This window comes from Copadichromis virginalis, linkage group LG14, assembly GCF_057382275.1.
Source record: "Copadichromis virginalis isolate Kocher_CV1m ecotype Utaka linkage group LG14, C_Virginalis_male_GT1.1, whole genome shotgun sequence".
NCBI classification, from domain to species: Eukaryota; Metazoa; Chordata; class Actinopteri; order Cichliformes; family Cichlidae; genus Copadichromis; species Copadichromis virginalis.
Window position 1 is genome coordinate 21,234,315 of NC_140631.1, and position 18,620 is coordinate 21,252,934.

Here is an 18,620-nt window from a genome sequence, read left to right on the forward strand (position 1 = left end):
TTGTAGACTGGTAAAGAGGGCCACCTCTGTCCTGGCCAGTCTCCTAAACTGAGGAGGTGGGTGAAAGGAGGATCTCAGCCAAGTTAATTTCCATTATGAACAACACCTCTCACCTGCTACATGAGACTGCAGTGGCCCTAAACAGCTCCGTGCAGCCAGCATGTAGTACCAAGCCCTATCATAGGTACTTCATTCCAGTCGGACGGTACAATACATGCTTGCTAAAATATACATGTTTCACTTCAACTGCACTTTATGCATATAAAAAATCTCTGTGTATGTAGGTTACTGCATGTATGAGTTTATCTGTGCACTGCTTTTCTTATTTATTTTTCTAATATATCTCTAATTTGCTTTGTTGTACTGTGTGCTGCTGTAACATGTAGGAAATCTTACTTATAATTAGAGCTGGGCGATATGAGATTTTTTCATATCACGATATGTTTTTTTCATTTCAGGCGATAACGATATCTATCACGATATAAGCCAAATAACTATATTTGTAAGATTTAAATGTGCCGTTGCTCACAAGTAAAATGTGAAATAATCAGCAGCTTGTTTTTAAATATTTATTTCCCATAATAAGTTCAACAGGGTAGATGTACTTAAGGAACATGAGACTTTTTCAGATAAATAAAGGCAAATATTGCAAACTACACAAAAGGCAGCCGCTAAAGCGTTTAAGTTTCAAAATAGAACAAACAAAACAGACTAAATTGTCAATTCCACTTAGAAACAAAATATTAATTCTAAAAATAAATCTTAGTTTGTTTTACAGAAGAACAGACAAAACTGACTAACTTTTGTCAATATCAAATAAACTGAGAACTAAAAGGAAATTCTCAATCTCTCCTTGTTGTATAGCTTAGCCTTTCAAACAGTTTTAACAGTTACTTTAGTCTGACAAAAGCCGAATGACGAATTAGCGCTTCCAGTCAGAGACTGAGGCTACGTCCACACGTACATGGGTATTTTTGAAAACGGAGATTTTCCGTTTTCGTTTTAAAAAATAATCCCGTCCACACATAAAGGCAGAAATGAAGAAAAACGCTGCTATGAACATGCCAAAGCAGCAGGTGGCGCTAGATTCCTAACCGTGCAGAAATGTTGGCCAATCAGAAGTCTAGAAGCCTCGGTGGGAAAAAGTAAACAAAGCTGCGGCATAGAAGCAGAACCGAGTCGTATGTGTGGACGGACAGTAACTGTGTGTATATGTAAGCATTTAAACACTGCAGAGAGTAGAATTAACAGTAACAGTATTGTAGAAATTCATCTCACTGAAACAATAACGTGGCGCACAGTGTGACGCATGCACCAGTTTATTGTATTTCCAGACTTGCTTTCGGCACAATTTACAGTGCACGCTACTCTGTTTTTTGTCAGACTTGAAATAGCTGAAATACCTTCACACTACGGACCTTCTTTGGCTCTTCCGTTCGACAATCTCTCCGGCATTGGAACCATCATCTGTTTTCTCTTCGGTCACGCTCGGTTGATTTTTCTAGTCGGCACACTCATTTCCTCCATTATGCGCTGGCTGCTTCCCAAACAAACACACGTGCGGCTTGGCACTTGTGTTGTACGTAACAAGTCACGCGACGTGACGCTGCGGCTGTGATTGGTTCGGCTCTGCGCTACTGAATTTGGATCGGCTGACCTTTTTTTTTTTTTAATTTTTTTTTTAAGAGGACAAGAGCGGCGAGGTCTATCGCGATAGCTTAATTTCTCTATCGAGTAAAAGTTATATCGCGATACATATCGTTATCGTTCTATCGCCCAGCTCTACTTATAATTAAAAGGTTCTCAGTCATCCAGGTCATCGTAGTGAACCAGTTTTTGTCTGGTAGACAAAAACTGGTTCACCCGAAAGACAAAACGCCTAAACACAAACTTAACAATGTGGTGTATGCTGTACAGTGCAGCGAGGAATGCCCAGACCTCTACATTGGAGAGACCAAACAGCCAATTCACAAGCGCATGGCACAACATAGAAGAGCCACCTCCACAGGACAAGACTCAGCAGTCCATCTGCATCTTAAGGATAAAGGACACTCTTTCGTGGATGCCAATGTTCACATTTTGGACAGAGAGGGCAGATGGTTTGAAAGAGGAGTGAAAGAAGCCATTTACGTCCACTGTGAGCGACCATCTTTGAACAAAGGCGGTGGTTTACGACACCAACTGTCTGCCATCTATAATCCAGTTTTGAGTTCCCTTCCCAGACGCCTTAATGCCCACTCACATCCTGGGCCATCTGACCTCAGGAATTCGCATGATAAGGTGGGGCCAGGTTTCACATTGAGCTCACCCGAAACCCTGGCTGATTGGGACCCACACCCAGTTTCACACCTTGGCTCATGTGATTAGGTAGGGGATCATCAGGGGTTCCTTTGTCCCTCTTTGGGGGGATACTCCCACTGGATTTATATCTGGGACTCCCCACCATTTGACCTTAGAACTGAAGAAGCTTCTCGGATGAGAGGTGAAACGTCTTCAAGCAACTCAAAGAAGTCCAGACGCTTTTCTTTCCAAGCTCCTTAGACAATTTAAAAAAAACTAGATGAAAAAGAACTTAACTTCTTTCTTCGATACATGGCTTCTTTGTCATTGCTGCTACTATTGTACTTCTACTGTTAAAATGGGATTTTAATGTGTGAGTCATGGGACTGGCTTTGATTTGCTTTTGGGTCACTCTTACAAGTGGCTCTTTGTGAAAACTGCCTCATTGTTCAGTAGTGGAGAACAGCACCTTTAAGTTGTAAACAACTTGAATGAGTAGCATTAAATCAACAGTGAAAAATGTTATTTCCAGTCTTCATGCTCCTCCTGATTTGCACACAAACAATTTCCATGCTTTTTCAAACTAAAATCAAGACAAGCCAGTGTTTCGGGCGTTTAAAGACACATTACTTGTTTTTAAGTCCCTTAGAGAATCTTATTTTGACTGTGACAATCTCCCACATTACTTATGCATTACATAGAAGGATAATGTATTAATCTGAATTAAATACTCAAGCTGATTTACCGTGGGTTTTTAACATCCGTAAATCCAAACAGGATACAGCTTTAGTCTTGTTTCTATAGCACTAAGTTAACATCTCTACATTCTCTTCACCTTCTGCCAGTCCACTTAGCATGCTCCCATCCTCTGCAGTGATGTGCTCCTGTTTAACACCTTGGCTAAGCTCGCTGAATAATGCAGTGGGGGGAACAACTCGCTGAATCAGCACTGAGGACAGGTCAGCGGAGACACTGTGGTTTAGCGGCTCTGGCAGCCTCGACACATGAATGCAGAGGCAGTCCGCATAAGCAGATGCGACATATTCACATAAACACAGAGATCGTATTAGGGAGATGGGGCTCAAATGCATAATCAATGCAGATTAAAGCATTTTTCATAGTCAACACATTCCAACCACTTCACCAATACATCTTGACATACTAACTACACATATTAGAGCCCAATTTATGTCAGTAACTTCAATTATATTTGCCTCCTGTATTAAATACAATTCAAATAAACACAAAAATGCAGCATTACTAAAGCCAAAAACATTTTTATAACTTTTACATTTACTTTACAAGAACGTAGAAGTGTAACAAGCTAACTAAACTAAAACTTGTGGGTATTTCCATCAGAAGGTTTTTTTCTCCGACATCTAAGCTGAATACAGATTGTGGCTTATGCATAACATGAATAAATCCTTTTCTGGCCACAGTGTTGTACATGCTGTGTGGTGCCATACACAAATACAGTGCGGCACCAAGTGAAGGATGGAGAGGGAATCACAGCATGGTGTCTGATATCTTTTCCCATCTTGCTAAATAAGGAAGACGAAGCAAAAATGTCCTTGTAATTATGTTAAAAGTAAGACTGACAGGAGGAAAGAACTAGAATGTTGGAAGGTTGACGACTGAGTGAGACACGAGAGGAATCTGTGCCTGCAAGCGGGAGAGAAAGTGAGAGGAGAAAGCAGGTAGGTGAGGAGAGTCAGCTCAAGTTGTAACAACAGATTTTAAGGAGGTTCTGAGGGAGGGGTGGGACAGGGAGAAGGGAAGGATGAGGGATGAGAGGGGCTCGTCCCGACGTGGCCTCTAACTCCTTGATGCAGAGCATTTACTAAGCCCTCATAAGCAATACCGTCCCCATTGATACAGAGTTTTATTTGCCATTTTCATTATATTCCATTATACTCACTTTGTTTGATGAGGTACCTTTACAAGTAACATTGTGAACTGTTGGTTACTGTTTCTTGAAGGCAAATAGAAGGTAAACAGCTCAAAACTGATTCTTAAGATAAAATCCGTCATACAAATACAAATGGTAAATATTAGGACTGACATCTGGTTTTTATAGACCTCTTAAGCTGTCTGCCTGCATGGATTTGTATGTCCTGTGACTCTACATTTATCACAAGTCTGTGCATCTCTGCATTAAGAGTTAATGTGATAATGCGTGAGCTTGTGAGAATATAAAAGTGTGTGTTTGTAAGGCTTGTTAGAGAAGCAGTTGGCTCCTGCTGACAGCTACTGCAGTCTGAACAGCAGGGCTGACGAGGACAATCAATTAGCCCTGATTTGCCCACATACATACACACACAGTGATAATTGCATACCGATGTGCACTGATCTAAACACACCTTATACAGTATTGTATTATAAACAACATTATATACAACATGATCAACATCTAATGAATTTTATTTGCAAAAAAAGCATTTTTATCTTGAAATTTCGTCACCGTTCCAAAAAACACTCTAACTTTTCTACTGTATGAAAGAAGAAATGAGGAGACATAGTGCTGGGCTGTGGCACTATCTGCCCGTGTGTGTCTGTGCGTGTATGTGTGTTTGTTATGCCCCAGCTGGAGTAGCGCAAGTTTATTAAAAATCAGACTCGATCCCTCTAGGGGCGGCTTGGATGCTGTTTGCTCGATGTATGCTTGTGTGTGTGTTTGCTCTGAGCGCTGTGTGTGATCCTGAGCAGATGCTGATGTTTTGACAGCCATCCTGCTCTCAGTCTGTCCGCCTCACGTCAGCTGTGTGTGTCTGCAAATGTGCATTCGTGTTTGTTGTAGAAAGCATGCGCGCAAGCACAAGCCGTACGTGTGTGCACGTGTGTGTGTGGTCTTAGTGCAGGGTTAAACAGTGGTCTCACTGTCAGTGAGTATCTGACCTTCTATCTACCACTGGGATCACTTATCCTTCTGCAGGCTCCACAGTAGCACACGGCACCATCCTCCTGTCATTTCTTTCTTAGTTTCTCCTTCTTTCCTTTTCTTTTTCAACTTAATCTTTCTGCCACTCTCTCTCATTTTCCCTCTTTGATAGCCCTCTAACAATGCCATTTCCCTTTACTCCTATCCACGTCCCCTATCCCCATTTCTCTGCACTAATAAGTCCCTGCTTCTCCCCCTCAACACTTGCGGCTCCCTTCTCTTCGTTCTCTGCTGCTCAGATACCAATATTCATAGAGTTAATGATGAAATGAAAACAGAGGAGGAAAAGCTAATGAAAAAGAGGGAAGACAGGGGTAGAGGTAGGAGACAGTGTGAGGAATGCTGAGATACACAAACTGAGAATCAGACAGAGAGTGAATATGGGGCAGAAACGCTGACAGTAGGGGAAGGAAGGATAAAAGTGTTTGACAGAGGAGGAAAAAAGGAATCTTTTTCATTTGTGTCAGCGCGCCATTGTCAGAGTAACAAAGACATAGCTCTCACAGTGCACTGGAGGATTTGTCAAACACACTTTCCCTTTCGCACACTCAAACACACATATATATAAAAAGCACGAAACATAAATACACAGGGTGTTTATCTCTTTCCTTCAGCAGGGACGAATCTCCTGGGGTGAGAGCAGCTCCTGCTCTCATCTTTCTGCAGTGTCACTTCTGACATTTGTCATGTTCTCCCCCTCATTCAAGTTTCAGCAGGCATTGAAAACATCTGAAAGACTTTATACCTTTGTGTAGTTTGAGAAAATAATCTAACCACCATTTACCTACCTTTCACCCTCAAACGTGACCCATAAGCAACCCTTCACACACGATTAATGACTGGAATGCTAAATTCTGCATCATTTTTGCACAGCACCCTGTATGAGTTCTCACTGTACACGATGCTTGAAGTAAATTCTTTTTGCTGCCCACTGTTTTTTTTTTGTTTTTTTTGGCCAACTGTATTGTAAAGATTTGTATGAACACAAGTCTGAAAAAAGATAACTTGGTAAGTTGACACAGATTGGTTTAAGAATACAGGATATGTTGAGTTGATTATTGGTCTCAAGGCACTGAGCTCATTAAACCACTGAAGGATGCTTCAGGGTCAGCACAGCAGATATTGAGGAGTGATGGGAATAATTTTTCCCCAAGGATAACCCAGCCCTTAAGAGAAATAGGTGGATAAATGGTAGCAAATAGGCTTTGCAAAGCTTTAGGATAGTAACACATTATTTTTGTACTGTTGCCACCACAGTGGGTTTTATATCAAACAACCAAGATGTGACTGAAATGCAGATTTTCAGCTTTAATTTACTGGGTTTATCAAAAAGGTATTGCATTAGCTGTTTAGTAATTGCAGCCATTTATATACACAGACTTTTCCAGTTCTGAGAAGTAATTGGCCAACTGACCGACAAGTAGTTGGACTGCCAAGTGAGTCCTGCTCTTTCACTATTTCGTCACAACCTAAGAAGATAGAAGATCTGGAGTTCATTCCAAATGTTGAACTTGTAGTTGGTAGCTTTGTTTTCTGCTGAAATTCTAAATTTGAGGTCCAGTGGTAAAATTAGTCCTTTATTAGGCCTAAAAAACAAAATAAACCTATCAGATAAAAAAAAGAAAAAGAAATAGTGTACTGCCCAGCTGAATATAAATACAGCAAATTGCAAACCACTGGTTACACTCAACAACAAGAAGGTCACAAACTCTTTCCATGAAACCAAGATAAAGTTACGAGAACAGAAAAGTATTATGAAGAGAAAGAAACAGCTCCTGATTCAAAACCACAAAACGTTAGCAAGCTACTTGACAACCATCCTATCATTTCAGTGTGTGTGTGTGTGTCAAATATGTTAACATTTTTAAAGTCTGTCACCACCATGTTAGTATTATAAACTATTTTCAATAAATAAATATATTGCATGTGAATGTTGTGCAATTCTACTGATATTGGTATTGACTATTAAATTTCTGCTACTGTGACATCTCTAATGGATAGTATGCAATACAGTACAATTTATGCACTTCATGAAACCATTCTACATAACTCACCATTGTATGGCTGTCTTCACTTTCTTAGTTATAGTACAATAGCTGTAGTCTTTGATTTGGAAATAACTCAGGAAAGATCAAAAACAATTATGTTTTAATTCTTAATCCCATGTATAAAATGACTCATTAAGCAATAAGCAATTTGACCCAACTGTGAGCAGTTTTTAAGACGCAAGTTAACCATTTATGCATTCATGCTAAAAACGTACACCTTATATTACCTAAAATACAATAATTAAACCCTACAGAGCCATAAGGGGAGAGGTCTGTGATGGCAAGGTCAAATTTTGCTTCAAAGCAGCTCAGCAGGAAATCATTTTCACTCGGTTTCAGTTCTTGTTGTGCCAAACTGAGGATGTTGTCATCTTTTGGTTTTATGCATCTATGATCTGCAGCGTGATATAGATCAGCAGCTTTCCAACTCAAGTCCAAATGACTGCCAAATAGCTGCACAACAGACTCTTTTAATTGCACCCTCCATCCCCTCAGAGAGCATGTTTCAAAGTACCACCTTGCACCAAGGGACATCGATGTAATTAACACACCTGCTGCAAGTACAACTACAGTGGCGTTGTTAATTAGAGTTCATTTGTTTGTGTAAATAGGAAGCAGAAGCTGTTCTGACAGGTCGTGGAAGTCAGGCGCCTTAAGCAGGCATTTTATGTTTTTATTTATTCATTTTACTGCATTTAATACTTTGTTCCACGTGTTACTTAATTACTCTGTAAGCTTTGAACATGTAAACTTCACTTTTCCACATGTTATAGACAACATTTGAGCTGAAATGCTGTTTTACAGGTGAGTAGCTTTAGGGAAAATGAAGGGATGTAAATCTAGATCAATAAATAAAACTTTTAGAGCCCAGTAGGTATTATTGGACTCATACCTACACAGATGCAGTCCTCCTCTCTTGTATCTTTAACACACTCATACAAACAGATGAGAAGTTTTCTCATGCATGAACTGTTGACTCACATTAGCTTTGTTTGTGAAGGACTGGAGCAGACTAAATGCCATGAGAGAAGCTCACCATCCAACTAATCTACTACCTTCAAAGTACACACTTCCATTTCTTCACACTATGTTTTCTCCCTATTAATATTCCTCATTCTTATTCATCTGCGTTTCTCTGAGGTTGAGGGGGTGCTGTGAATCTTTGTTCAGAGACTCCCTCCCTCCTCTCTCTCCAAATTTTTGTCTCCTCCTATCCTCTTCTTATCCCTCAATCTCTTGTTTATCTCACATTCACTGCTTATTCAGCACAACCCTCTCCCACTCATACTTCTCCTTTTTGATGCCATGCACTCTATATCACTCTTTTCACACCTCTACAGTCTCTCTCCATATCAATCACTCGGTTTCTGTTGTCTGAAGTTATCCCTCTTACTTTCACAAGCTCTCTCTTTCGTCTGCTTGTCAGCTGTTTTTGTAACACACTGGCAGAATGCAGCATCTCTCGCCACCCTTTTTTGAGCCTTTCCTCTTTGTTTTACCCCAGTCAACCTCTTACCTTCTATATAGTTATACATTTCTACTTGTTTAGCTTCCCGTCTTCCTTGTTTAGCTACCTTCACTTTATCTTATTCAACCTTCATTATCTTCTCTGTCTTTTATTTGAATCTGTTCTTTTGTTTCACCCACTAGTCCAACTGCTTTCTGTTTCTGTGCACCTCCACCTCCTTGCTCTTTCCCTCCTCTGTTATTTGCACCCTGCTATTTGGCAGTCCGATGGCTCAGCTGCCAAGACTGACACTCTACAAGGACTAAACATCTGTCTCCCTTTCTCCCTACCTCGCTCTCTAATTCTCCTCTACTGAGTCCCCAACTCAGCTCATTTTTAAAAGTGCATTGCTGGCTTGTAAATTCAGTTATTACAGCTAAGGAAGACAATGCACATCAACAGAGATAAATGATTCTGCACAACTCATAACAAGCTTGCATTAACAAGTGCCATAGTTGCCAGTTATGGGAACCCTAAATAATCAAAGTCTATACACAGTATAGACTAGAAAGTATTACAAAATATTCTACCAATACTTTTGAATTATCCCACTTTTGGCATGATCGCACATTAGAGTTTATGTTTTCAGCTCACTTTGGCTGGAGGAACATTAAATATGTCAACTGTTTTCATACATATATCACCTCTTATGGGGGATAAGATAAGGAAAACATCAGAATATAAATATTCAAATGGAAGTGTTGTTACTCAAAATAGCAATCTATTACACATTAATCGTTACTTTCGTAATAGTAATACGGTATATTTTCTGGATTTTTAATTTGTTACACTACTCGTTACATTATATTATGATTACTCCATAAAATGACTTGAAATGCATTGACACATAATTTTGTGGTTCGTTTTTTTTCCTTCCGCCCCACACCTTTGTAAGCACCTTTTAAAGCAAGTAATAACATAGTTGTAACTGTCATTTAATTACTGGATTTAGTAAAGTAATGCATTGTAATGTGTTACAGCCAACACTGCCATATGACAATAATTTAAATTATGTATATTCATTATTTTGGTAATTCCCATGCATCTAGCACTCTCACTTAAACCATCCAGAGCATTTTTTAGTAGTAAGAACACAACTGATCTTCTTTTGTGTGCAACCTTCGAGAAAATGTCTGCAACTGTGTACAGGGATTCCCCAAACACTGTAATATGTTCATGTGCAAGAAAGATAAAGATAAATGATCACATCAGAAAAATAAAGCTAAAATGAAAATGTTTAAGCTTGGCATTGGTACAAATACAAACAAGCTATTTCACTCGACTGAATTAGATTATAAACATGCTCCTAAAACTGTAACATTTACTGCAAAACTTTCCTCATCACCACTTTTTTGTCATCGCGTTTTTCTAAATTGTTACAGTATAATCACATTTCTGCAAGACGATGCGGTCACGGTTAATTTTTTTTTAAATCATGAATTTACAGTTCTTGGGTTCTCACATTGCTGTGGTTAATGGAGCGTATTAGATCCTGTCATTGCTTCTTTTCTTTCTTTCTGTAAACTCCTGTAAACTTTGGATAATATCGGGGAATTCATTGTTCTTATTTAGACAGTATTTTAGAGAAGGGGTGAAAGGATTTTTTTTTTTTTTTTGCTGCATCATGCAAGTTTTAATCAAATACTGAGATATCAGGTAATCTGCTGGTGTTTGGCACTGTTCTTGATCTTGACCCCCCTCCCTCGTCAGAAATAGCTTATCTTTCCCTCCTCTATCAGTTCTGCTTACCTTCATCTTCTCTGTCCATTTGGCTTGCAATTGGTTTCACTATATATCTTTGGAAGCTGACGAGGCAGAAAAGTAGAAGGACAGGTCTTTTAACTTGGCATATCTCTCTCTACACACCTTTTCCCCGTTCTCCTCCTCTGTGCCCTCTAAGCTTCCTTTAAAACTACCACTTCTCTCCCACTGCCCTTGCTTCCTCCTCCTAAAATATGAGCACCATATCATACGTGACTCTACACCTAGACCCACTCAATTTTCAAGCCATCATTTCACCCTTTGCCTCTTTCTCTCCCTTACTCTCTCTCTCTCGCCACACAAACAGCACACACTCCTCTCCCACTACACTGTCCAAGTGGTCACCGCCCTATTTTCTTTTCTGTGCAGGGGAGGAAAAGACCGTCTGCCAAACATTTAGAGGTGGGGTAACTTTGGCTCATGCAAAGTGTGTGGCAAAGCATGCGTGTGTGTGTATGTGCGTGATGAAAAGTGTTTATTGGGGGATTCCCTTGAAAGGGAGATCCTGTAATTGTGTTTGATTCAGCCTGGGTGGGCGGGTGGGGAGTAGCTTCATGTTGGGTGTCCGAAATGTGACTCATGAATTCCAAATAACCTCAGTCATAATCCTCCCTGCTGTCACCCCTGTGTTTAATATAGTCCCAGAAAAACATTTGGAACCCATTTACATCCTGTCATTATTCAGTTTCGCCAGGCTTGTGTGATATCACAAGTCGGTGTGACATTGTGATGTAACACACAAAACAGAATCACTGAATTTTGGTTCCATCACTATCCTGATGAAGCATATGTCTAAATTCAACAAGGGAAATCTTTCACATCTCTATCTTCATCTTCACCACCACCAGCATCTAGACTCCTATCCTACTTCCTATCCTATTCCTGATCTGAGTCTAATTGCCAAATAGCTTTTTTAGACATGATTTTGATTTGAGAAGATATTAATGTAAAGTTCCACAATAGCTAGTAAATGAACACTAGAGAGGATATATTTTCACAAGTGATGCTTAAGAAGGTCAAGTATGTACAAACTTTGCATCTCAACTTTTAAGCCAACACGAGTAAAAAGAAGCCGAAAGTGGTCTAGGAAATGGAAAATGGAATACACAGTTCCATAAGAATGTGAACATTTGGAAAAGCTCCAAGACATCTACCAACGGATATAGAGGTGAAATTGTTTAGTCAAACATGAATCTCTACTTTGAACTGTTCTTCACAGGGTTTCCACGAGTGTATTACAAGTCCAGCGGTGCACCAATCCACAAGACTGTTTTGATGGGAGTGTGATTGTGCCTCTGTGTGTCTGTGCTGTGTGTCCCTGGCCACACTGAGCACTCATACACACTGAGGGCCCGCAGGACATCACAGTTATTGATAATGCAAACAGGTGAGGACATTATCTGTACCAATATCTAAATGAATTGCTGTGGAGCTTGTGGCTTTTTGCTTTTTTCTCATAATCTATGCCCTTTTTTCAGTATACAAAGGTAAATAAAGGTCTATCAAGTGCATCCATAGTGTCTGATAGAATACATTTGACTAAATGTGTTATCCTTGTGCAGGTGTCTCTGTTTTGTCTTAGTATGCCTGTCTGTGACACTGTTTGTCACATTGTATTTGCCAACAGAGCCAACGGGGTGAAATAGCTTTTGATTAAAAACAGCTGAAACAGATGGGTGAAGGCTGAGAGATAGAGACAGACATGAGAAAGAGAGAGATTGAAAGAGGAGGATCTGCAGAGATGAAGTGATATGTAGCGAGGCGCAGACTGATAAGACGGCACTGAGAGGACGGCAAAGATAAGAATTATTGGAAGAAAGAGAAGGATTCAGAAGGATATGCCACGACTCTTCATAAAAAAAAAATATTGTGCTCAATACAAGATGCGTAATTTCTAATCTCTGTCCGCCAAAGTGACCCGTTGCACTCCATGACTAAATGATGGTTTTATGACAAAAACAGAGAAACCTGTATGTCTAACCTGTTGCTAGTAGAGAGCTGGTTATCACTGCAATTATGGTTACTCTCTATTTTTCATACTCCAAGTATAATAACTCTGTATGTGGTGCATGTTAGCGTTCGTGCTAATGGCTCAAACATAGTTGTGCTTTGGCCCTACACAGAGCCTACGCACAACTTTGCAAATCATCCACATGTTACAACTGTTTAGTGTCACCAGGGGGCAGTGTTACAAACAACCAATCTGTGGGCAAGTCACACTTCTGTTGTTGTTAGTCTTTCAATTGGCTGCATGTATAACATACAAAGAGCTAAAGTGACTGTTAAAAACAAGGAAAAGTGTCCATCATAGCCTCTGCCTGTGCTTTTCAGGCCCTTTTTGTCTCCTTTGAGGATTACATGCAAGCAAAAGGGACAAGAGTGTACAAATGCAGTATAATACAAGCCCCCTGAATATGTAATATGCTATCATATTAAGCTTCAAAGTGTAACTTTAATCCTGAAGCAAACAGTTAAAAAGAAGATATCAGTGCTCTTATATCGCTAGAGAATTTCACTTTACCGCATTCTCTCAAAGTCACATATTGTCTGCCTTAGACTTCAGTATGCTAAGTAGCTAAACACACCATGGTACATTTAGATTAGCCCAGCTGCACTAATAAATGTAATATTACAAGGAGAAATCTTAATATAATATATATGGAGTAAATAACTTAAAATTACCATTTTGACATTTTCATTACAGCTGACGTCAGCAGTTTTATTTTACGCGGAAAATAAATTTTAGGCTATGATATGAGGAGTCTCACAAGGATTGTTGATGGTGTATTAAAAAGATTAATATTTCACCAAATGTCCCTCTCATTTTTTCTGTTTTTCCACATATACACAACATATCTACACACACACACACACACCATGTACACATGATTTAGACGACCTGCTGAAGTTAAAATCAACCATCTCTAAGGTTTACAGAGAAACATCTGAAAAAGAAAGAATATCCAGTGAGCAGCGGTTCTCTAGGAGTAAACACCATGTTGATGTCTGAGGAGAAAAACCCGGCTGCTTTGAACTCATAGGAAGGCAACAGTTACTTAGATAGCCACTCATTGGAATCAATATATGCAGAAGAGCATAAGGACTACAGCCGATAAACTACAGCAACTTAAGACCACAGAGGGTGCCACTCCTGTCAGCTACAACTGGAAAATGAGGCTCCAATTTGCATGGGCTCACTAAATAATAGGATAATAAGATATTGAAAAAATTATGAATCTCAATTCAGACGACGGGTTCAGCAATTGACATAAACAACATGAAAGCATGAATCCATCCTGCCTTCAATCAATGGTGTAACGGTGTGGAGGATATTTTCTTGGCACGCTTAGGGGACTTTGCTCAGTACCAGCTGAGTAACACCGTACCTGGGTACTGCTGCTGACCCTGTCCATCCATTTATGACCACAGTGTATCTATTCTGCAGGTTAACGCACCATATGAATCAGCCTAAATAATCTCAAATTGGTTTCTTGAATGTGACAATAAGTTCACTGTACTCAAACAACCTCCACAGTCACTAGATCTCAATCCAATAGAGCACCTTTGGCATGTGGTGGAACAGGAGGGGATCATCATGGATCTGCAGGCAACAAATCGTGTGATGCTGTCACGTCAACATTGACTAAAATCTCTGACGGATGCTTCCAATACATTGTTGAATCTATGCCATTCTATCATGTGCAATTCTATGTGATGTCGGATGGGCTTTGCATCCATCTGCTGCATTCTCAATACCTAAGGATATCATTTCTCTGAGATGAATACTGAGAGGCGAAGTATTCATCAGAGACTGGCGCCACCAGGCCCTCTGACCACCAGTAGGGAACGGGTGAAGTGTCTTGCCCAAGGACACAACGACCGAGACTGTCCAAGCCGGGGCTCGAACTGGCAACCTTCCGATTACAAGACAAACGGCCAACTCTTGAGCCACGATCGCCCCTAGTTAAGTTATACCTCTGTTAAAAACCAGAGCAGAGCAGTCACCTTTACCATCAGTTGCTCAACATTTCGCTGTATTATTAGTCCTGCATATTAACAAGTTGTTGTAAATTGTTATTATAATAATAAATATCTTGAGCAATAGTAGAGCGGTTCACAGAATACAAGCAGTATGGGAAATAGTTGAACATCTGTGATATTTTATGATGTTTTCGATGGTAGTAGCCGAGTCTGTGTATATGTTTGTGCTTGTGTATTAGTTTTTATTGTATTTGGGTCATCTGGTCTTTTCAGTGGAGATGACAAATTCCTCTGAGCAGAAAGGCCAAATAGTGTTTATTTTGTTGTATGTGTTTACATGTGTATTTTTGTGTTTCCTTCTCTACAAAAATACGCCGTCTCCCTGGCTAACCCCCCCCCCATCTCCACACCACCCAAACCCCTTTAAAGCACACGTAGACTCACTTCAATAGCAGGCAAAAAGAATGAGAAAAATGCTGAACAAACACGGGAGGAAAATAAAACAAAACCTTGGCGGGAATTCCTTGAAATGAGCTAAGACATTCTGTCAGAACATTTACACACAAATACGCACATATGAGCACATTCGCAATGGTTAATGGATGAAAGAAAGCTGTGGAGGCCCTATCAGCTTTAGGTTGGAAACAACTCTAATCAGCTACAGTCAATCAAATAACAGAACTAAGCTCTCATATTCCACATAAGCTGGTTGTTTTGGCAAAAACTAGACACAAACACACAAGTAAAGATAACTTTGTAGCAGTGTATTATTTTAAGACTCTGCAATGGATTAAAGAGCTGTTGAATCTAAACATCTTGCAATCAGGCTGACTGGACAGCAGCTTCGGTTCCACGTGACTCGACTTCACTTTGATCATATCGGTCTGATTTGGTATTATTAGAAAATATGGATGGTTTGACAACTGTGTCAAGAGGCTCTCTTATCGAATGGCTGACCTCATCTCATTGAGTGTGAGTGTGTAAAAAAAGTTAGACTGATAAGACGCTGTTGTTTTAGTGACTAAGGAGTTTGGCTTACAATACATGGGAAACAATGAGACTCTAGTATAACAGCTATTTTTTAAATGTTAGAGTAAAACAAGTTTGTGGGAGAAAAAAACAATTTACCAATTTATGAATAATCTCGCATGCATGTGTTGTATGTGTTGACTTGTGGGACTGATTTTTAAGCTTCAAACTTTTTATCCTGACGTTGTTCATTTAATAGTTGTAACAATACAAAGCTGTTGCAAAAAGTATATAGGGACCTCTAAAGCAGCGCTGGATTTGCTTCATTAACCCATTTTAAAGCAGATATAAGTGAGAAAAATCTTTTATTGATATGCTGGTATCATAATTTCTGTGTTTGAAACTTGAGGTATTGCAGCAAACCTCCCTGGACAAGGATTAAAGCTGAAAAGTTCCCCAAGACCATTCAATGGTTAGCTATGTTATTGTCAAAAAATTTCAAGAAGGACAAGAGCATAAATAACAGTATAATGTACAATGATGTCTGGAGTTCGACTGATGTAGGAACTTTAAGACTGATACTGTTACCAGTCGTTTGTGACTTAAAAATCCAATGTAATGGATGATGTTGTTTTTCTTTTCAACAGATGAAAAGGATTTCCGTAACAGTTTGTATGTGAATTTATTCATATGTTCTTACAGAGATAATATGACAGTGCATTTTAAAAACAATCTTGTTTTAATGTCACCACAAGGCTCTACTTAACTCATATCAGCTCGTTCTTGTGTTTGTGGTGTTTCAACAAATATGCTGACGCTGATAGTACGTTTGGAGGGTGTTCCTCCTGTTTCTTTATTTTTTTAATTTTCATTTATCAGCTGTTATAAATGCTTGTTAGAAAATAACTGTAAATATATTATTAGAGGTCATGAAGGTCAAAGACTATTATTAAATACTGTGTCTGGAATACTAAAAGAGTAGAACAACTGTGTTTACAATTGCAGTCTGAGACAGACTTCAGTAACATAAAACTTGAAAACAATAGCAACAATAGCAACCACCAAGGGAGATTTTCTACAGAGCTGTAAAAAGAAAAACAAAAGTTGGAACACGTATTAAAAACACAGATTTTAACAGTATTGTGAAAACTTACTCCAGTGTTAACGCTGCCTTCTTCTGATCTTTGCAGCTAATACCGTTTCTTTTCCTGTTCTGTGAGGGAACAAACACTTTTCATCCTGCTGCTATTTTGAACCTCGCCCAAAAAGATCTGATGCAGCTGCTGTCTTTTTAAAGCACCAACTTTTAATCTGCACCATTTCTTCCATCACTTTTCTATTCCGTCTGCTTGTCCTCATAATGCTGCTACAGCTCTGCAATGGCTATTGTGATGTTTGCCGTAAATACATGCATTTATCTAACGGGGTACAATGAAACGTCCTTCGGGTGGATGTTACACTGTTGGATTCAAATGATAAAACTCAAATACTGACCGTTTTGTTGACAGGTTTGGTTGAGATGATTCATAAAATTGGAAATGATGAAAAAAGATAACAACAACAACAACAACAACAATAATAATAATAATAATAAACTAAAGATAGTTTAAGACGTGTCTAATAGGGTTTTATTGTGTCAGACTTTCATTCATGGCTGAGCTCCCCATGCAACCTTGTGTTTTCTACACTCACACAGGAGAGAGTTTAGTCAAACAGGCCTCAGGGGCAGCTATCCAGGTCAGAACCTAATACAGAGGTATTTTCATGCTTTCCAGCCAAAAGCAACGCTGCAGCTGTTTGGGTGTGCGCGCGTGGTACTCAGCGCTACTTCACCACGACTTTGCCCTCAGGCACGAGCGCAAAGTAAGCATGGCACACATCCAGAAATTTATACAGCCACGAGACTCTGAGAATCTGAAGACCTTATCTTAAATTATGTAGAGATGCATGATAATTATGCTACAAAAGGTGTTTAACACCCAGTGGGACAAAGTGATGCCCGTTCTTTATTTCATTTTCAAAAATTTCAATTGTTATTCAACGGAATTTATGCGCTTCCTGTTTCTCCATCGCTCATTTTTAGATCACTTAACTTTCACCACCAAGTCAGTCGTTTGCACACAAATCCACGTACACACTGTGCACCACAAAACATGTTATTACAGCTACATCGATATTAAAGCTAAAGAAAGTTTAAAAAAGGTGATCTCACCGTCTCTTCTGTTGTTGCCCCTCATCACTTTGGTCGTAGAGACCTGAGCCCTCACGACTCCTGTTAAAGTTCCCAAAATTAGAACCGTCCACATGTGGAAAAACACCGATCCTCTCATGTTGCTGAGAATGATGCTAGGTTAAAAAAACGACAGCGGTAAAAATGAGTAAATGTCCTCTTCGTCTTCTAGTGGCTTAAGCGAAAAATGATGTACTTCAAAAGTTATCTAAAGCTTTCCATTAACGTTTGCAATAACTGCGAGCTTTGAGTAGCTCTCTCCTTTACCCGTAAATTGGAATCACTTGTTGATTCCAACGCTTGAAGTCTGACGCACTCTATGCCCCGTCTTGTTCCAAAGTGCCAAAAAATATGGAAGTCTTTGCTTTCTTTAAAAAGTTATGCGCGCACAGGCGTACCAAGTGCAAAACTCTGAAATAGCTCAGCGCAGGTGGAGGGTAATATAGCCACGCTCACGGTCAGACTGGAGACTGTAGGCGCCGGACGTCTTATCTCTGTGGAACAACTAAAAAAAAATCTATTCTGCCACTGAGAAATATCCCGCATAGTTTTCCAGTTTCTAATGCATCTGCACTTTTAAAGTTGGGGCGTCAAACTTTGCCAAATGAGTGGCGCGTGCGCACCGTGTGTGAGCGTCCAGCTTGCTGTGGGTGTGCGGGTGAGATGCTTGGGTGTAAAGTTATACAGGATAATTCAAAAAAAAAAAGAAAAAGAAAAAGAAAGAAAGAAAACCTTTCAAAAGAAACATCGATAAAATGTATGTAAAGTTTTCTTCGTATCTATTCTTTCTATTGATCCATCTTTTGCTTTCTGATTATTGTAATTAAGTACCTGATTGTTAAAACACACTTTGGAAAATGGAATGAGGAAATGAGCAAACGCAAATTTTTTCTTTAATTTTTCTTT

The 18,620-nt window shown here is 39.4% G+C and overlaps 1 protein-coding gene across 1 annotated transcript in view; it reads right to left on the reverse strand.

Moving 5' to 3' along the window:
• pdgfd (platelet derived growth factor d) overlaps nucleotides 1-18,252 on the reverse strand; it is a 55,814-nt gene extending 37,562 nt beyond the window's left edge. Inside the window, exon 1 of the mRNA XM_085429884.1 lies at nucleotides 17,697-18,252. Coding sequence (XP_085286010.1) covers nucleotides 17,697-17,814 — 118 coding nt within the window. The 5' untranslated portion in view covers nucleotides 17,815-18,252. The remainder of the gene's footprint in view (nucleotides 1-17,696) is intronic.
• Between the last annotated feature and the right edge of the window lie 368 nt (nucleotides 18,253-18,620).